General features: G+C 39.9%; 2 protein-coding genes across 2 annotated transcripts; one reads left to right on the top strand and one right to left on the bottom strand.

Annotated features, from left to right (window-relative positions):
* Positions 1-3,612: 3,612 nt before the first annotated feature.
* Positions 3,613-4,403, top strand: LOC129733042 (larval cuticle protein A2B-like). Its single transcript, XM_055694587.1, has 2 exons — positions 3,613-3,707; positions 3,773-4,403. The coding sequence occupies exons 1-2, from the start codon at positions 3,696-3,698 to the stop codon at positions 4,265-4,267; spliced, it is 507 nt and encodes a 168-aa protein (XP_055550562.1). The 5' UTR covers positions 3,613-3,695; the 3' UTR covers positions 4,268-4,403.
* Positions 4,404-14,331: 9,928 nt separating this feature from the next.
* Positions 14,332-15,641, bottom strand: LOC129733037 (cuticle protein 8-like). Its single transcript, XM_055694581.1, has 3 exons — positions 15,419-15,641; positions 15,274-15,362; positions 14,332-15,152 (listed from the first exon to the last, which is right to left on the bottom strand). The coding sequence occupies exons 2-3, from the start codon at positions 15,283-15,285 to the stop codon at positions 14,493-14,495; spliced, it is 672 nt and encodes a 223-aa protein (XP_055550556.1). The 5' UTR covers positions 15,286-15,362; positions 15,419-15,641; the 3' UTR covers positions 14,332-14,492.
* Between the last annotated feature and the right edge of the window lie 565 nt (positions 15,642-16,206).

Below are 16,206 nucleotides of genomic sequence, written 5' to 3'. Positions count from 1 at the left end.
GGCTCTTATATAGGGATGAAAATAGGAATGAATTATTTTACGTACGTGGTGGAATGATATAACTTGAAAAATATGTGTGACTTCATTCCGGCTCAGAGCGATCATTTGATAAGCTCCACCTCTTTTTTCAGTTTCTAAAGTTTTTCCTCAGTTTCGTAGCACGGATGCACAAAAATGATTTCTTGTCGAGCCGGACCGATAGCACTCTCATTGAAGCAACAAAATAACATGTTTTGTGTCGTGTTGTGCAGCTTGGTTGAAGAAAATGTTCCCGTCCCCGTGTCGCATGTAAGCAGATTATTGCGTTCAGTAGACAGTAGATAGTGTATCCAGCGAATAAACACCGATGGTGCTCTCACACACGCGACGGTTTTAACCCGCATCTTATTGCGGTTTGTAACATCAAGCGATTTCGTTAGCTCGCTGGTGCGTGTTGCATCATGTTGCAACTTGGCAGCTGGGAGACGACGAAATTCTGTTTATGCTGATTGATTGAATCGACTACATATTAGCTCTGCATAGTCGAACTAACTGCTTTTGTGAATGCGTACTTACAGGGCAGTTTATTATTCAATGTCGGTTATGCTGATCGCAGCCTTTGCGCTGCCCCTACAGTGGGGGGTTTACTAAATAAAGTGAAAGTAAAAATTAGACAAATACAACAGAATTCGATTGCATCCCGCACAGAATGTCTGCTTGTGTTGATGCCAGAAAATTAATAACCTTCAATTATTTTTTTATTTGCCTTGAAAAAAGCATGTTGCGGTTCAAAATCGGTTGCTAATTACAACCTTTGAGCTGCCCTAACATTGGGGGAATCAAGATACACGGACAACATGCACTGTGGAAACTATTTCACATTCAGTAAATTAGACGGGTGCGACAAATTTGAATTGCTAGGATGCAACACAGAATGCTTGCTTGCGTTGACAAAAATTATTAACTTTCAATGACTTGTTTATTAGCCTTAAAAAAGGCATTTTGATTTCCGAAATTCGATTTCCTGATGGCAATCATCATGCTGCCCCAACACGGGGGGAATAATGGCTGTCTGGCGACACACGCTGAGAAAAACCGCGCTGCTCCTGAGACGTAGTGACCAACCACAGGGCTAGTGCTGCTGCTAAGGAAGGACAACTGCTGTTGTCGCTGTCTAGAACTATTATGAGCGGCTCCGGCTGAAGCAGGCTCTTATGTAGGCCAAATAGCATGTTTTCAATTGCAAGGTATATGATCCTGTCGACCGTGCTTGGGAAGCAAGCATATAACGACCAATCAGAGGTCGAATTTTTCGTTTTGACAAGGCTTGACTATTTTTAATAGTACAATAGTGTGAATAATAAATTACAATTATCTTATTTTGGGAAGAATCTTAGAAGATTTTCCAATCTATTGCTGCAAGAACGAAGGAAATCCATCGAATACTAACCGATTTATTAGCATTTGAAATTGGACATATTTTTCTCTTTTTTCGGTTTTAGATTTTCATTTCACATCCCTATGTAGCCGAACTTCCTGAGAGAAGTATTCTACTTCAAAAGCCACATGTGTAAGTATTTTGGGGAATTAATAGCATGGGCCATCTTACCCAACTGGTGCGTCTTGTACGGTTCTCTCCTATTTTAGCACACATATTATTTAGGCTTTTGTATCACAGAAAACTTCAGTTCTATAGGAAAACTATCTGATAACGGATTGTAACAAACTAAGAATGGTTCAAGAAAAAAAAGTTCTTTTTAACAAAAATAAAATATAGGCTCTGTCTGATTTTGGGATGGGTCACTTCTGGCACGGTTAGAGTATGTTCCAGTCCTCCCACGTCTCCCAGATGGTCTCGAGGTACGATGCTGGCCTAAGGTTCGAGTCTCGGCTTGGGAAAGACTATAAGTGTCAGTAGGATTGTAGCGCTAGCCCCGCAATTATCCTGTACACTAAACAGTCGGCTGCGAAGTCTGTGTAGGTATAAATAAACAGAAGGTCAAGTTCCGAATCGGAATCTAGCACCAGGTTTGCTTTGCTTTAGAGTATGGCACACACTCGCCAAAAACAAGCGGTTTTGTTCATTTTAGTTTTCTCGTCTTGTTTTTAACCAATTTGAGCTTAACAACTGTTAACAGTAAAGGTATTATGGTCCTTTATGTTATCGAGGTGGAGGGCCGAAATCGGTCAACTGGTTCTGGCTATATAACATGTTATATAATGGTTATGATCAAAACAGTACTTAGAATAGTGCCATGCCTTTAAATACTCAAGTGGTCATATTAAATGTCTAAGTCGTAATATACCGCATGCGGACCTGTGGCCGCTTGTTGTGTTCAGAATACTCTTAGATTATTGAGCTCACTCACCAAGCGACACCACTAACGATTTGGAACCGTAAAACTAGTCCTTTGGTGGCCATATCTACTGTTTAAGTCGTCATAGGCTACTCAAAAAGTAGAAAAATCATTAAAAATAAACGCAAACTATGTTTTAGGCTCACAATATTAATGTGGTAATGCATAGGTCAACTTTGGGAACAAATGTGTAGAATACTATATTAAAAATATGATATCAGAATTAAAGTTAAATGTTACTGACCTGATCGAAAAATAAATCTTGTTATTCTTCATGCAAATCCTAATTTAGCAAGACATAATTGACGTATTATATGCTCATGATGACAACTTAACCCTCCACAATGGGTGTGCCAGGTATGAAATCAATGTCAAGGCCGTCTGTCGGGTACACTCCGGCACCTGTACCTGTTTAGCTGGTTACCATCCAATCAATGAGGAGGGCTTCTTGTGCGAACTGTTCGGACGCCGCAAATAACATGTTTACTTATTGCGAGCTGATCCAATCGATCTCTTGTCCAGCACACGCAGCCGTCTGCTGAGCTCTCAATTGGCCGGGTCGAAGCCTCCTTTAATTTTCGCCCTGTGCGAGGAAATTGCGTAACCTCGAATGTCTCGCCGCCGAGACCCGTGCCTTGTCGATCGTGTGCGGAGATATAGCGTTTTTAACCTGGTCTCATTCCTTCATCCCTCGATTTGTCCCTGGTCGTGACGTATCGAAAGTGGCTAATCTCGATTTGAACTGTCAAGATTAGATTTTTTGGAGTTCGTTTCGCGAGAATTTATTGTTGGATTGACGGAAACCTGTTTATTCATTACTCCGATAAAAACCGAAATTTAATATATAAATATAACAGAAACTGAATATTTTCGTTTGCGTGCAAATTGAAGAAACTGTAATATAAAAGAAAACTCCATCTGTAAGGTGGATCTTTCTACCCGGCTCAAATATTTTCGTACTGCAGTTTTTGCTACCATGGTCGAATTTTTTTCTCCCGCTCGAGTGAATGAATGAGAGTAGTAACCGATTGGAGGAGCAAAGTGTTGAATGAAACGATTTTTGCAACAGTTGGGCTGCCCTCGAACTGTAGGAGTGCTTTCGCACCGCCTTGTGCACGAGTGCCAGAAGAAGGAATAATATTTTGCATGAAGTTATTGCCGAAAAAAATGAACGCAGATTATTAACGTGACACGGCCGACTGATCGACCGATGGCCAGGTCGCGGTGTCACTGAAGGCTCGAATGTATATAAACCAAAGTTGAACTGTTAATCGACACAGTTCAGCGAGATCTTTCAAACAGAACATTTAAGTTAACTACTAGTACTAGGACCTGACTAGAGCTCAACGTTGTTAGACGATGGCATTCAAAGTAAATAGAACATTGAAAGTTCTGTGCTAGAATTCATTCTAATAATTTATTGTGTATCCTTTCAGTTCCTTGCAGTATTCGCTTTCCTGGCTGTGGCCAGTGCCCAGCACTACGATCCTCATTACTACCACCAGCCACAGTATCATGCTCCTGCACTAGTTAAGACTGTCCAGCCCGCCATCGTTAAGACTATTCAGCCTGCTCTAGTCAAGACCGTCAAGCACGTAGAATATCCAGACTCTCCAGCGGAATACCAGTTCCAATACTCTGTTCACGACGACCTTACCGGAGACATCAAGAGCCAACAAGAGGAACGTCACGGTGATGATGTTAAGGGCCAGTACACTTTGATCGACGCTGATGGTCACCGTCGCATCGTAGACTACACTGCTGACGAGCACAACGGTTTTAATGCTGTTGTCCGTCGGGAACCCGTGGAAGGACACAAGATCGTGAAGACCATTGCTCCGGTCGCCAAGGTGTATGCCCCAGTCGCCAAGGTTATCGCTGCTCCTCAGGTGCACTATAGCCATCCAGAGCCCCACTACTCGCACTATTAGGCAACAATTTTTCACCACCGCCATGTCTCCATCCTCAACTGAACCTCATCCTCACCAACTAGCATAATTGTTTTTATTGTAAATACTCAAAATCCCCAAGGAAAAGAATCAAACAAATGAAGTTAAATGAAAAACATTCAATTTATTTGTATAGAACGATTGATCACAGTCATAACGCACAGAGTCTTTATGTGCTACACTGCATCTTTTACTGCACACAAGTTTTTTTTCAGATTCGATCAATTAATTATTTACCAGATTATGCATTGACCCAGATCTTTCTATAACTTGTTAATTGGCCAAATAACATCGACGAACTATGTATGTAAAATGAACAAGCTGATTGTTTCAAACAGTTTAGCTTAAATTATGGAAGCATGACTCAGCAGGATTCGCGCACCATGTTAAATGCATTAAATCCACTGGTAAAATTATTTGTCATAATACAATATCGTCATTTTTCAAAACTGCGAGAAATTGCTTGTCAATATCGCAAAAGCTCATAGAATAAAATCGGTATTTGTTACGATCCCTGCCACATTTTTAAATGAGCCAAATCCTAATGTACGTATACAGAGGGATTAGTTCCTTATTGGGAATATTTCAGGGGTTGATAGAGTGCCACATTCGACGGAAAAAAACTCTTCTACGCATATGCCCTAACGTTAATCTACTCGAAGTTATAAAACTTTTAATTTTCTTGGCTCTAACTTTAGGTGTATACCATTTCGAGCAATTCTTTTGGTTCAATTTGAAATCAATTTACATGTCTAAATAAATGTAAACAATAACATGTAGCTCAGAATCCTTTGGTTGTATATCCTATAATGATGCTGACTTGTAACAGAAACATACACTGGTTTTTTCACTTTTTGTTTGCAAAGAAACTTGAAATTATAACAAAGCTTTTGGTGAAATGTTCAGGATGGGGAAATGAAAATATATTGGAAATTGAAGAAATAAAATACATATAAACGCACTTTTGTGTCAAATACAGTTATACTCTCAATATATCTACTAAGAAGTGTGAAAGAAACTTGTGCATAATTAATTAGCATAATTAGTATTCAGACTATTTCGAGCAACATGAATACAGACAAATTTAGTCAGAATTATCCAAAATGTGGAAATAAAGACATAGTGTAAAACATATTTACGTGCACATTTGTTCTCACATGGGTACATAAGATTTTGCAGTTCCGTTAGGATAGGTTTTGCCGTAATGAAAATTGTTGTTTTTTTTTAAATAGAAATTTATTTTAAGGGGTTATATAGTTTTCAAAAAATCGAATTTTTTTTTATTGCGTTATCTCAAAGTACAACATCTTGAGAACATTTTTTCAAATTCAAAAGGATTCAAAAGGATCTGAGCCATAGGGAGAAAGTTAGAGCAACTTTGCAGCGCGCCTTGCTACGGCCGCATAAGCTAAACTTGAAATTTCACACTCGTTTATCTCGGAATGATGTTTTTCAAAAAATGACTTTACCGTGATCCTGATTGCGGGAAAACTACTGAGCCGATTTCCTTCATCTTTTTTTTTAATTTTCGTTATTAAATTCGCCGATCCTTGAAAGATCGCTTTTTAAAACATACAGTTACATTTCCCGCAAAAAAAAAATTAATGCAATTTTTAGCGCTCAAAACGTGCATTTTTTGGGAAAAACGTTCTCGTTTGCACTGAAAACAAAATACTCATAATAGCGATCGTTCAAGGACACGGCACACTTCTAAACTAATGAAATAATATGAGTTTTTTTTATTTCAGTTGACCGGCTGAGTCTCTATCAGGATCACCGCAAGCCTTTGCAAAAAAAAGAAGCGTATCGGGGAAACGGCCATTACTCCAATAATAATTGGTATATCTCAAAATCAAACGTATTTTTTGTTGTTGATAAACTGTGCTTTCAGAAAAATACTACTTTGATGCAATAAAAATGGTGATATACACTTAAAAATAAATTCAAACTTCCCTCATTTTTCTCGACCAAAAATATATATATATATATAACCCCTTAACCCTCTAGTGCCAAAATTAAATTTTAGACGGACTTCGAAAAAATCACTATGAAGCTATATAAACATTTTTTTAGTTCTAATTGAAGCTTTTTAGAGGTTCGACTGAAAACCGTCTAAAGGCGGCACTGGGCACTAGAGGGTTAAGGGTTTCACACTCTTTCCTATACGGGTTTCCTCACTGCTACCAAAATCGTTGATCTATAGTGCTTTACTATACTATACTACTATTATAGTTTTGTTCCTCCTGTCAAATGTCGCCACGTTTAATTTCCTGGAGAAGTTTCGTGAAGCGTCTTTCTGGCCAGTTTTATTGTAATGGCCAGAAATCAATATTAACTTGCTTTGTTAGTTAAATTATTGTTTTTTCTTGCAGTTCATGCGTTTTATAGAAAAGTCTGATTTTTTGTTTCAATTTTTCACGACATTTTTTTAGAGCGGTTGACTGAAACCCTCAGGTTAAAAATAAAAAACGAGCCCTGTCTTTAGCGGTGGTTTGGTGAAACTGTTAGGACGAACCACGATTATTTGCAGCGCGAACTAAGAATAAAAAACTAATATTGTTTTATTGGAAATATTCACAATCGTAAAATAAAATCAAAATCAATAAAAAATCAAAGGTATTCAATATTTAATAGTTTATCGATGATTTAGTTAATAGCACGAACCAGGATCAGTTTTTGCATAGTGCGAACCACGATCAATCACTCAAAGAGAATAAGGAAACAAACACAATACTACATATTTATTTATTTATTTTGTCAAGCAAATGTAGAATACATACAATGTTTCATAACAGTTGTTACTTATAATGCTTACAATATTTTTCTCATGTACTAAGCAGGGTTTAATTTCCACTTTAAATATATTTTTTGGTAATAACTGAAATTATTCTTAAACTTTTGACAAAAAGTTTTGGATGGTGGAATGTAAGACAAATTTTCACTAAAAAGTTAAGTTCTGAAGATTTTTTATCAATTCCAATACTGTGAGAATGATCCAATACAAATGATACAGTATTAGTCTAAAAGTAAATTAATGTATTCGTTTATGAGCTGTTTCAATATTAGGCTTGGAAAACTCTAGTATTTTTTATGAAAATATCCTTTTTGTGAGTTCTCCAGCCAGAAGTATAGATTTATTGAAAGGCACGATTAGTAAATCAAAACTGATTCTTTGCCAGCAATAATATTGGATGAATAATTCAGAAGTCATAGTTATGTTCACGGAGTGTCGACCGGAATTCGAGTAACCTTAGCCGAGATCGTGTAACCAACCCCCGGTGGAAACTTTGGTCGTATGCTGACTCAGAAGGGGGGTCGTTCGTGACTGTGTCTTCATGTTAGAGGCGGCGTACAACAGCGTCTGACCCAAAGCGAACGAATAAATCATGAAATGCTGTATCCCTTCTGCTACACCAAAGATGGCAGCCCCATCAGCAGGATGTAGGCATCGCGGCCCTGGTAAGGTAGCATACCGAAACCTCTCCTAAGCGGACCGGACCGGAACAATCTTTAAAACCTTAGCTACCAACATGGAAACAGAAAACGATAAACGATTGAAAATTGGGTACTTGGAGCGTTCGATCTCTCAATGAACCGGTGCGAGCTGGCTTGCTTGCTCGAGAACTACAGCGGTAGGGAGTTCCATGCAGTAGACCCTATTGAACATTCAGTGACGGAAAACCAGCGGAACGGGGCGTCGATTGCGTAGTATTGGGAAATCAGAAAACAAAAGTCATTCGGTAGAGGCCCGTAGATGACCACATGTAGCTCCTATTTTCCACGTTTGAATATTCGGAAACAGGTGTGTTGGTGGCATCCAAATAGAAAAGCCTGCTCGTGTATCGATCATGTACCTACTAATTGACGGTTGGTACTTCTCAGATGTTGCTGATATCGTCGTTTGTAAGATCCGCGCACGGTTGTCAAACGTTCTAGAATCTCGCACAGTGAGGATGATGCGTTCAACATACAGCAGTTGAGAGCTGATGGCGTGGCAGAAAAATACGTCAGAGAGTTGGACCAACGAATATCAGAACAGTAGGAGGAAGAAGCGGAAGCACTTTCAGGCGCTATTAAGTAGTGAAGAACAAGATGAGAAAAACAGAAACAGGGCGAGGATTATGAGCTACGAACAAGCTGTGGAGTCACCAACACAGGAGGAGGCTAAAAAGGCGATTGTTGACCTGAGAAACGGCAGGGCCGCTGGTAAGGATGGTATCTCGGCCGAACTTCTTAAGGCGGGAAGCGAGCGACTGTACTGTGCGATCCACCGGATCATACTGAGGACCTGAGTAGATGAACAAATGTCGAAAATCTGGTGCGAAGACATCATATACCTAATCTACAAGAAGGACCATCGACTGGATTGTTGCAACTATCGAGGCATAACGCTTCTCAACTCCGCATACAATGGGCTCTCCAGTATCCATTTCTTCAGATTGATACCGTTAACGGAATCCTTTGTCGGCGAATACCAGGCTGACTTCCGACAGGGGCGTTTTGCGACGGATCAAATTCTCACCATACGACAAATCCTGGTTAAGTTCCATAGCATAGCATAGCATAGCATAGCATAGCATATTTGATCGCCCGTGTGTTGCCCGCGATTGACCAGAATCAGCTGAAATTGCACAAAGAACCGTCAAAATGGTGCCTAGGAGTAGCAAGCCATTTTCAGTGTACAATTCCTGGTGATTTTTCTTTTCACTGGTCAATAACGTAGCTGGCCACGCCCAATGCAGATCAATAGAGGAAGGGATATCGGGAGTGTTAGTTTAATACTTGTTGCTACTAGAGACCGAGGAATCCTCTGCATCATCCACAAGTATCAAAGGAAGGCATTAGTGTTAGTGGAAAGGAATTGATCTGGATCCATCGAGGTTGATGGTGCGATCTTTTCCACACAAATTCGCGCCCGATATGAATATTTCTCGGTCTCTGCGCAACCGGCCATTAGAAGACGATATAAATAGAACCGCATCATGATCGCTGTATCGGCATATAGGAGAATCGAAGTTTCTAGGTATCATCGACAACCAATCGTTAACAGTCTGTATCACACCAGACTTCGCGTTTCATCCCGTGAACTATTAAAATTTACCTCGAAACGAATGAATTTCGTAAACCGCACCGCACGCCGAACGCAAACTACTGGTACCAGCTCAAAGAACCGATAGAGCGAGTAAATAAAAATCCACAAGGCACACCCGAGTTTTATACGATATAATGGTCATTGAACTCCGAAACCGCTGTATTGAGATAGTTACACTGAGCGCTGTCAAAATAACGTGCGCGAAACTGAGTTGACCTCCCCGAAGCAAACAATAGCGTGCCCACCACACTCCGGAAACCCTTAGATAAACAAAACTCACCCGGGCCGATAATGCGTTTCACCGGGGCATTATGCACGATCGCTCCATTTTCTCCTACCGACGCATACGCGACACGACGTTTCGCACCAAAGACACCTACTGAGTATAAAAACTAACAAAATTCCATGCATTCATAGCCCAAAAACTTAAAAAAATGCAAATAAGCATGTTAAACAAAACAGAGTTCCAAGTTTATTACTAAAATGTCAAAATAATTGCAACCAAAGATCAGTTGCCGTGAACTATTTTCACGTCCAAAACGATTTCAACATAATTAAATAAAAGTGACTTATGTATATCAACATTTGTCCAAAAGCTAGGAAATTCATAAAACAAGAACATAGAACTGAATAAAATGTCACCGCCCTGCCAGGACTCACAATTGTAGACGATGCATCAATCGCATGCCGCATTGTCATGCTCGAATGATAAATTTTGAAACTATATTGTAAAACTGCCAATTTTGACCTATGAGAGTGCATCGCACAATCTGGTTTGTAAATATAAAAAAAACTCTACCCGCAACCGAAAAGCTACCACACTTTGTGCACCCAACAGATGACACATTTACACTTCTGACAAAGTCCAAAACCTGCTAAAAACCACTACACACAGAGCTTATGCATTCTTAAAATGTTTGAAACAAAAACTTATACTCATCTGTTTTATTTTGGTTATGCCTATGCCAGCGAAACAAACGCCGACAAGCACAGCGCAACACTACTCTTTTGGCTCTCTCTCCAGATATTATCGTTCTCTTCGCTTACACCGCCATGCATTCCATTTTCGCTAGTGAGACATCAGTCGCGTTCTCAATGCTAGATGCACTGAAACAGAGGGATGCGCTCTTCAACTTACTGTTTATTTCGCCCTTGCAAGTGCAGTACGAAGAGCAAACGTGCAAAGAAACGGTGTGATCACCACAAAATCTTACATGCTCCTTGGTTTTGCGGACGATATTGATACCATCGGTATCAACCGTAGGGCCGTGGAGGAGACCTTCAGGCTTTTTAAGAGAGATTGGGACTCAACATTAACTCTGCCAAAAACAAAATACATGGTAGCTGGCATGGATCGTGGGAGTTCCGGTGGTGTTGGTGCTGAAGTGGAGATTGATGGAGAACGATTTGAAGTGGTTGATGAACTCGTTTATCTTGGTACGCTTGTGACATGAGACAACGATATGAACCGCGAAGTGAAACGACGATTTGCAGCTGCGAACAGGGACTTCCACGGACTACGTAACCAGCTAAGATCCCGTTGTTTGCACTAAACTAGTGCCGTTAGAACGCTGATCCTCCCGTTTGCGCTGGACATGAATGACGGACGCCGAAGGAAGCTGATCCCCGAGGGCTCGGAGTTTTTGAGCGTAAAGTTCTGCGATCGATACTTGGCGGTAAATTGGAAGATGCAGTGTCTCGCAGACGCATGAATCACGAGTGGTACGAGGTATGTAAGCAGGCTGATATACTGTCCTTACCAGTCAGCTCCAAGCCGAAGTGTCCCTTGCTGTTCGAAGAAGTCGTCTCCATTCAATTCGGTCCATGGCTGCAGCTCGCCAGCCATGTCGCCTGCGAAGCCCCGCAGGTAGTCTTCCATTTGATCGAGCCACTTTGCTCGCTGAGCGCCCCGGTGCCTCGTTCTAGTCGGGCCGTTATCAAGAACCATTTTCAGTGGGTTGTCGTCCGTCATCATTACGACAGCAGCTGATGCAACTGGTGGTTCATCCGCATCCATCATGATCCATCTTCTATCTGCACTCCACCACCTTCCGTTCAAATACTCCAAGGACACGTTGGTCCTCCACGAGCATGGTCCAGGTTTCGTGGCCGTAGAGGACTACCGGTCTGATGAGTGTTTTGTAGATGGTCTACTTCAAGCGGCGGCGGATTTTTTTCGAGCGGAGCGTCCTTCGGAGTCCAAAGTAGGCACGATTTCCTGCCATAAGACGTCGACGAATTTCTCTGCTGGTATCGTTGTCCACAATGCTGATATAGTGAAGGTAATACAACGGGACATGCCTCAGTGGGCTGAACATGTAGCCAGAATGCCTGATAAGATAGCGGCTCTCTGTATAATATTGTATTCAGCTCGCACTCGCACCCAGCGGAGGTGCATGGTGGAAGAAGATACGCGATCTGCTGGTGTATGAGGTGACTGGAGAACGAATTCCCGAGACAGAAAATGCTGGACACCTCTAATTCGTTCGTCCTTAGACCGGTGAAGGTTCCGCGTTGTTCAAAAATCGTATTATATCGATCATATATTTCAAAAAATACACGCTTGTTGCTGGAGAACCACTAATAACTCACAAAACAACGTTACTTTTGATATATTTCAAAAAGACATGCATTCAGAAAGATAGTCGCCAAGAGCCTCAAGGTTTAAAATTGGTATTAGATCATATTGCATCATTAGAGCTTGACTATTCTCAAAAATATTGAAATTAGAAAAACATCTTCAAAATTTAACTTTTAAGTGAAAATAAGTCTTACATTTCTTCATCCAGGATTTTTTACGCTTTTACGAAGGTAATCATTTTGATTTGAAATAATTAAATTAAATCATGAATTACAATTATTCTTAAAAACGTTGAAGTTTAGAGAAATGCTTCGAAACTTAGCCTTCAACAGAAAAAAAAATATTTTTCATTTCTACAATCTGGATAGTTTTACCGAGGGCTTTGATATAATATCAAGTTACTTTTGAAAATAAGGGAAAAACTCATATATTTCTTTTGTAGATTAAAATTTTGTGTTTGTTTGTAATTTTTGTGGTATTAATCCCAAGCAGCACCTTTTTCGGTTACTCTAGAGAAATTTAAAAGAATTGAGAAACATTATGTTATTTACGTGTATCTTTCTCGTAATTGAACACTAGAAGGTGCTTAATAGTTTTCTGCAATCTAGTTTCAACTGCATATTACATGATGCTCTTAAATAACGATAATGTCACATGATGTTGCAATTTGTTGTTTCACAAATGTTTTTTTTTTTGAAGAAAGTAACCTAGTGGTGAAAATGTATAGCAACATTTTGTTGAACCATATGTTTGCTAAAATAACCACACAGTATTCAGCCAGTATCTTTAATATAAATAAATGATAAATGATTATTGTTGGAAATATGGTTCTGTTATTACATATTTCGCGTGATTAACACTGCTTATCCACTGAGCAAGGTTTTCTGAATCTTCTTTTCCCAAAACATTGTTTACAATTTGGAGAGGTTGAATCATAAAATTTCTTTTACACCACTTCATAAGAAGCACGTGAATAATTACGAAGTAAAAACATTTTTTGCACGGTAAATTTTTAATCGTAGGTAGAATTACATCAGAATCAGAAGTGTAGGTAGAGAAAATTCTCGATATATTTGAGGTTCTTTTTTATAATGTATGTAGTTATGTGAAACATCGCGACACCATCACCGAAGAGTAATGAGAGTAAAGGTAAACAAAATGAATTTTATTTCTCCTCTCTGTTCTTCCTATGCTGCAACGATTATCGATGCTGATGATGATTTCACATAGCACTGTTAGCTGCATATAGACTCTACCTCTTGCGCTTTTTTGGGTATTTACAAGTTGAATAAGGGTAACGGATGCGAATTATTACAATCTTTGAATGTTCCATTGAGAGTTGCATTTACTTCATTGCAACAATGTGTGCTTCTTGGGATATACAATATTTCTACCACACTATTTATTTTTATAAGGCAGCACTTCCTACAATTTATTCTCAGAGAGTTTTTCCGTACCAAAATGCATACGTCCTTCTAGAGTCCTTACTCTTGAGGTTAAAATTTTTTTCGCCCGCCGAAAATATTCAGAGCATGCACAGATATTAGAGATTATTTTTTGTACGCAGGTATTTTCAGATTGTTGCACTCCGCTCACGGTGTTTTTTTTTTTTGGAAAAACAAATTTGTTATCAACAATTTTGCAGAGGACGTCACACCGATTAAACAAATCGTTCTGGTTCTAAAAATATTTATAAGCATTCATTTTTAAATGAACTCTTTTCAAAAATTAGTCGTGATTGAAAAAAAACTGATTATAGCACAAAATGACACTTTCAGCTAATCTGTGCAAAGTTTTGAACAGCCTGATTTTATTATGATTGGAACTCATGACCGCCCGCTTGTCAAAGCGGACTCTGTATCCTTGTGGTTTCGTTGCTCGTCAAATCTTTGTTATCGAATGCTGAAACGAAATTTAATTAGGAAAGACTGCATGTTAGCAGCTCTCTTAGATATCTAATTTTTGTTAAAAGAATGCATTATCTCTAGGCTTTTAAATCTGGATTTGAAAGTCAAAATAGTACCGAGACTGCGGTTACTAAATTTCACGATTGAATAGCACAAACAATTGATCAAGATGGTGTTGTTATCTTGCTCCTCATAGACTTTGCTAAACTATTTGATCATGTCGGGCAGAGTAAGTTGATGTCAATCAATGGGATTTGATCTATTCTATCAGGAGTTTCACAAGACATTTCGTTTCGGGACACGGGTTTCACAGTTAGCCATTATTATACAGAATAAATGCGGACTAGCGCTGTGGTCCTATTGATTCTAACGGTCTCTCCCGAACTGGAATTCGAACATGCGATGTTTGGTTTACTGTAGTCCAATTGGCGCAAAACTGTCATTTTTTAAAATAAACGAAGAAAACTTTGTTTTGCAATCTATTCGCTTTAATCGATCTTTAGTATCACCATTATTTACACATATTTACAACTAGATAACGATCAAGTCTCCATACAGATGGAGGCAAAATGTCAAAAGTTCATCATCGTTCCGTAGGCGTAGTCTTCTCAGACAATAGGATATTTTTTAGTAATTGTAGTTGGTGGAGTGGCCGCTGAACTGAACGTGGTTCACAGTGTCCGGGTGTGGTGCATAAGCTACCTTGGCAACCGGAACAGCTACTTTGGCAACTGGAGCAGTGTAAGCCTTCACTAAGGCTGGCTGGTAGTGCTGTACGGGAGCTGGTTGATAGTGGTGAACTGGGGCAGGCTGGTAATGTTGGACCGGAGCTGGAGCATAGGCAAGCTTGGCAACTGGAGCTACGGCTTTAATCACTTTGTGGCCCTCTAGAGGTTCCCGACGAACAACAGCGTTGAATCCGTTTTGTTCATCGGCAGTGTATTCTACGATGCGACGGAAACCGTCAGCATCAATCAGGGTGTAGACTCCCTTGACATTGTCACCATGACGTTCCTCCTGCTGGCTCTTAACATCTCCGGTCTGGTCATCATGAACATCATAGGCGAACTGGTACTCGGCTGGTGCATCCGGATATTCAACGTGTTTCACGGTTTTCACCAAGGCTGGTTGGTAGCTTTTGACCAACGCTGGCTGAACTGTTTTGACCAAGGCCGGCTGGAGGCTCTTCAGCAAAGCGGGCTGGGCGTGGTATTGTGGCTGCTGATAGTAGTGTTGGTCGTATTGTTGAGCGGCGGCGACAGCCAGCAGGGCACACAGAGCAACAAACTGATAGAGAGATAAGATTTTTTTGAGATTAGAACACTTTTCACTAACAATTTCTAAACTTCGAGTTTCAAAAACAGTTTATTTTGTTTCAATCATGAAGTCACAGTATCATTCCACTTACTTTAAATGCCATTCTGAGCTTTTCGTTGAATTTGTTCTGAGAAACACTAGATCTACAGCAGAGTCAGCGGTGAACTGTGCTATTTCGGTCTAAAATTTCAGTATATATACCAAACAAAGGACGTTGGCTTACTGTACTGACTCACCTCTGCTAAATCCGCACCTGAGTAATCTGTATCGAACTAATTTTCGGCGAAAAGTGCCTCGTTGAAGCCCTCTCTACTCAAACATTCACAGTTCCATTCTACCGCGGGACAGCCTCGGTGTGGAATGGATAAAAAAAATGCCACCATTATAGGTTATTGTTACCTTTAAACTGCTCACACATGCCACACCTATTGCACCGCAGGGTATGCATATTCTTTCAAAGCCGATCCGACCACAGTCGGACAACGCTAAGCACTTGCTGTAGGCAACCGAACCTGTGGCTGTGAATACGCATCTTGGGCGCTCTTAAGCCTTTTCAATACTCAAGTGGCACTAAATGATTTCATGAATGACTCTCCGCTGCCTACCAACCACGCGATGTCTGCTGATGCCTGCGATAGAGAGCAAACTTTCCTTCCTATTATTTTCGTACACCCAAAGTTAGCGCTGCATGTTTAAGCGGGGTATCAAATCACAACACAAATGCAATAAATGAAATACATTCTGGTAAGGTCATTTTTAGATGAAAATAATTACCCGGAAACAATGCCCCAATATAACAGGTATGTTAATGATCTCATCAGAAAGTAGCTTTAATTAAATCCAAAACAAAACAAAATCAATATTTTCTTTCTCACAATTCTGAATAGTTTCTTTAATCAAAAAAATCATTGAGCTGCCAGAAGATATCATTATGGGTGTATCGAGCAGCAGTTATCGATTTGGGAACAATTGGATACGGCTAATATTTTATTTCGGTCATCCGTTTCAATTCGACCCAAAGAAT

The sequence above is a fragment of the Wyeomyia smithii genome, chromosome 3 (assembly GCF_029784165.1).
Source record: "Wyeomyia smithii strain HCP4-BCI-WySm-NY-G18 chromosome 3, ASM2978416v1, whole genome shotgun sequence".
Taxonomy (NCBI): Eukaryota; Metazoa; Arthropoda; class Insecta; order Diptera; family Culicidae; genus Wyeomyia; species Wyeomyia smithii.
Note: the sequence above shows the minus strand (reverse complement) of the source record. Positions and strands in the feature narration are given on the sequence as shown.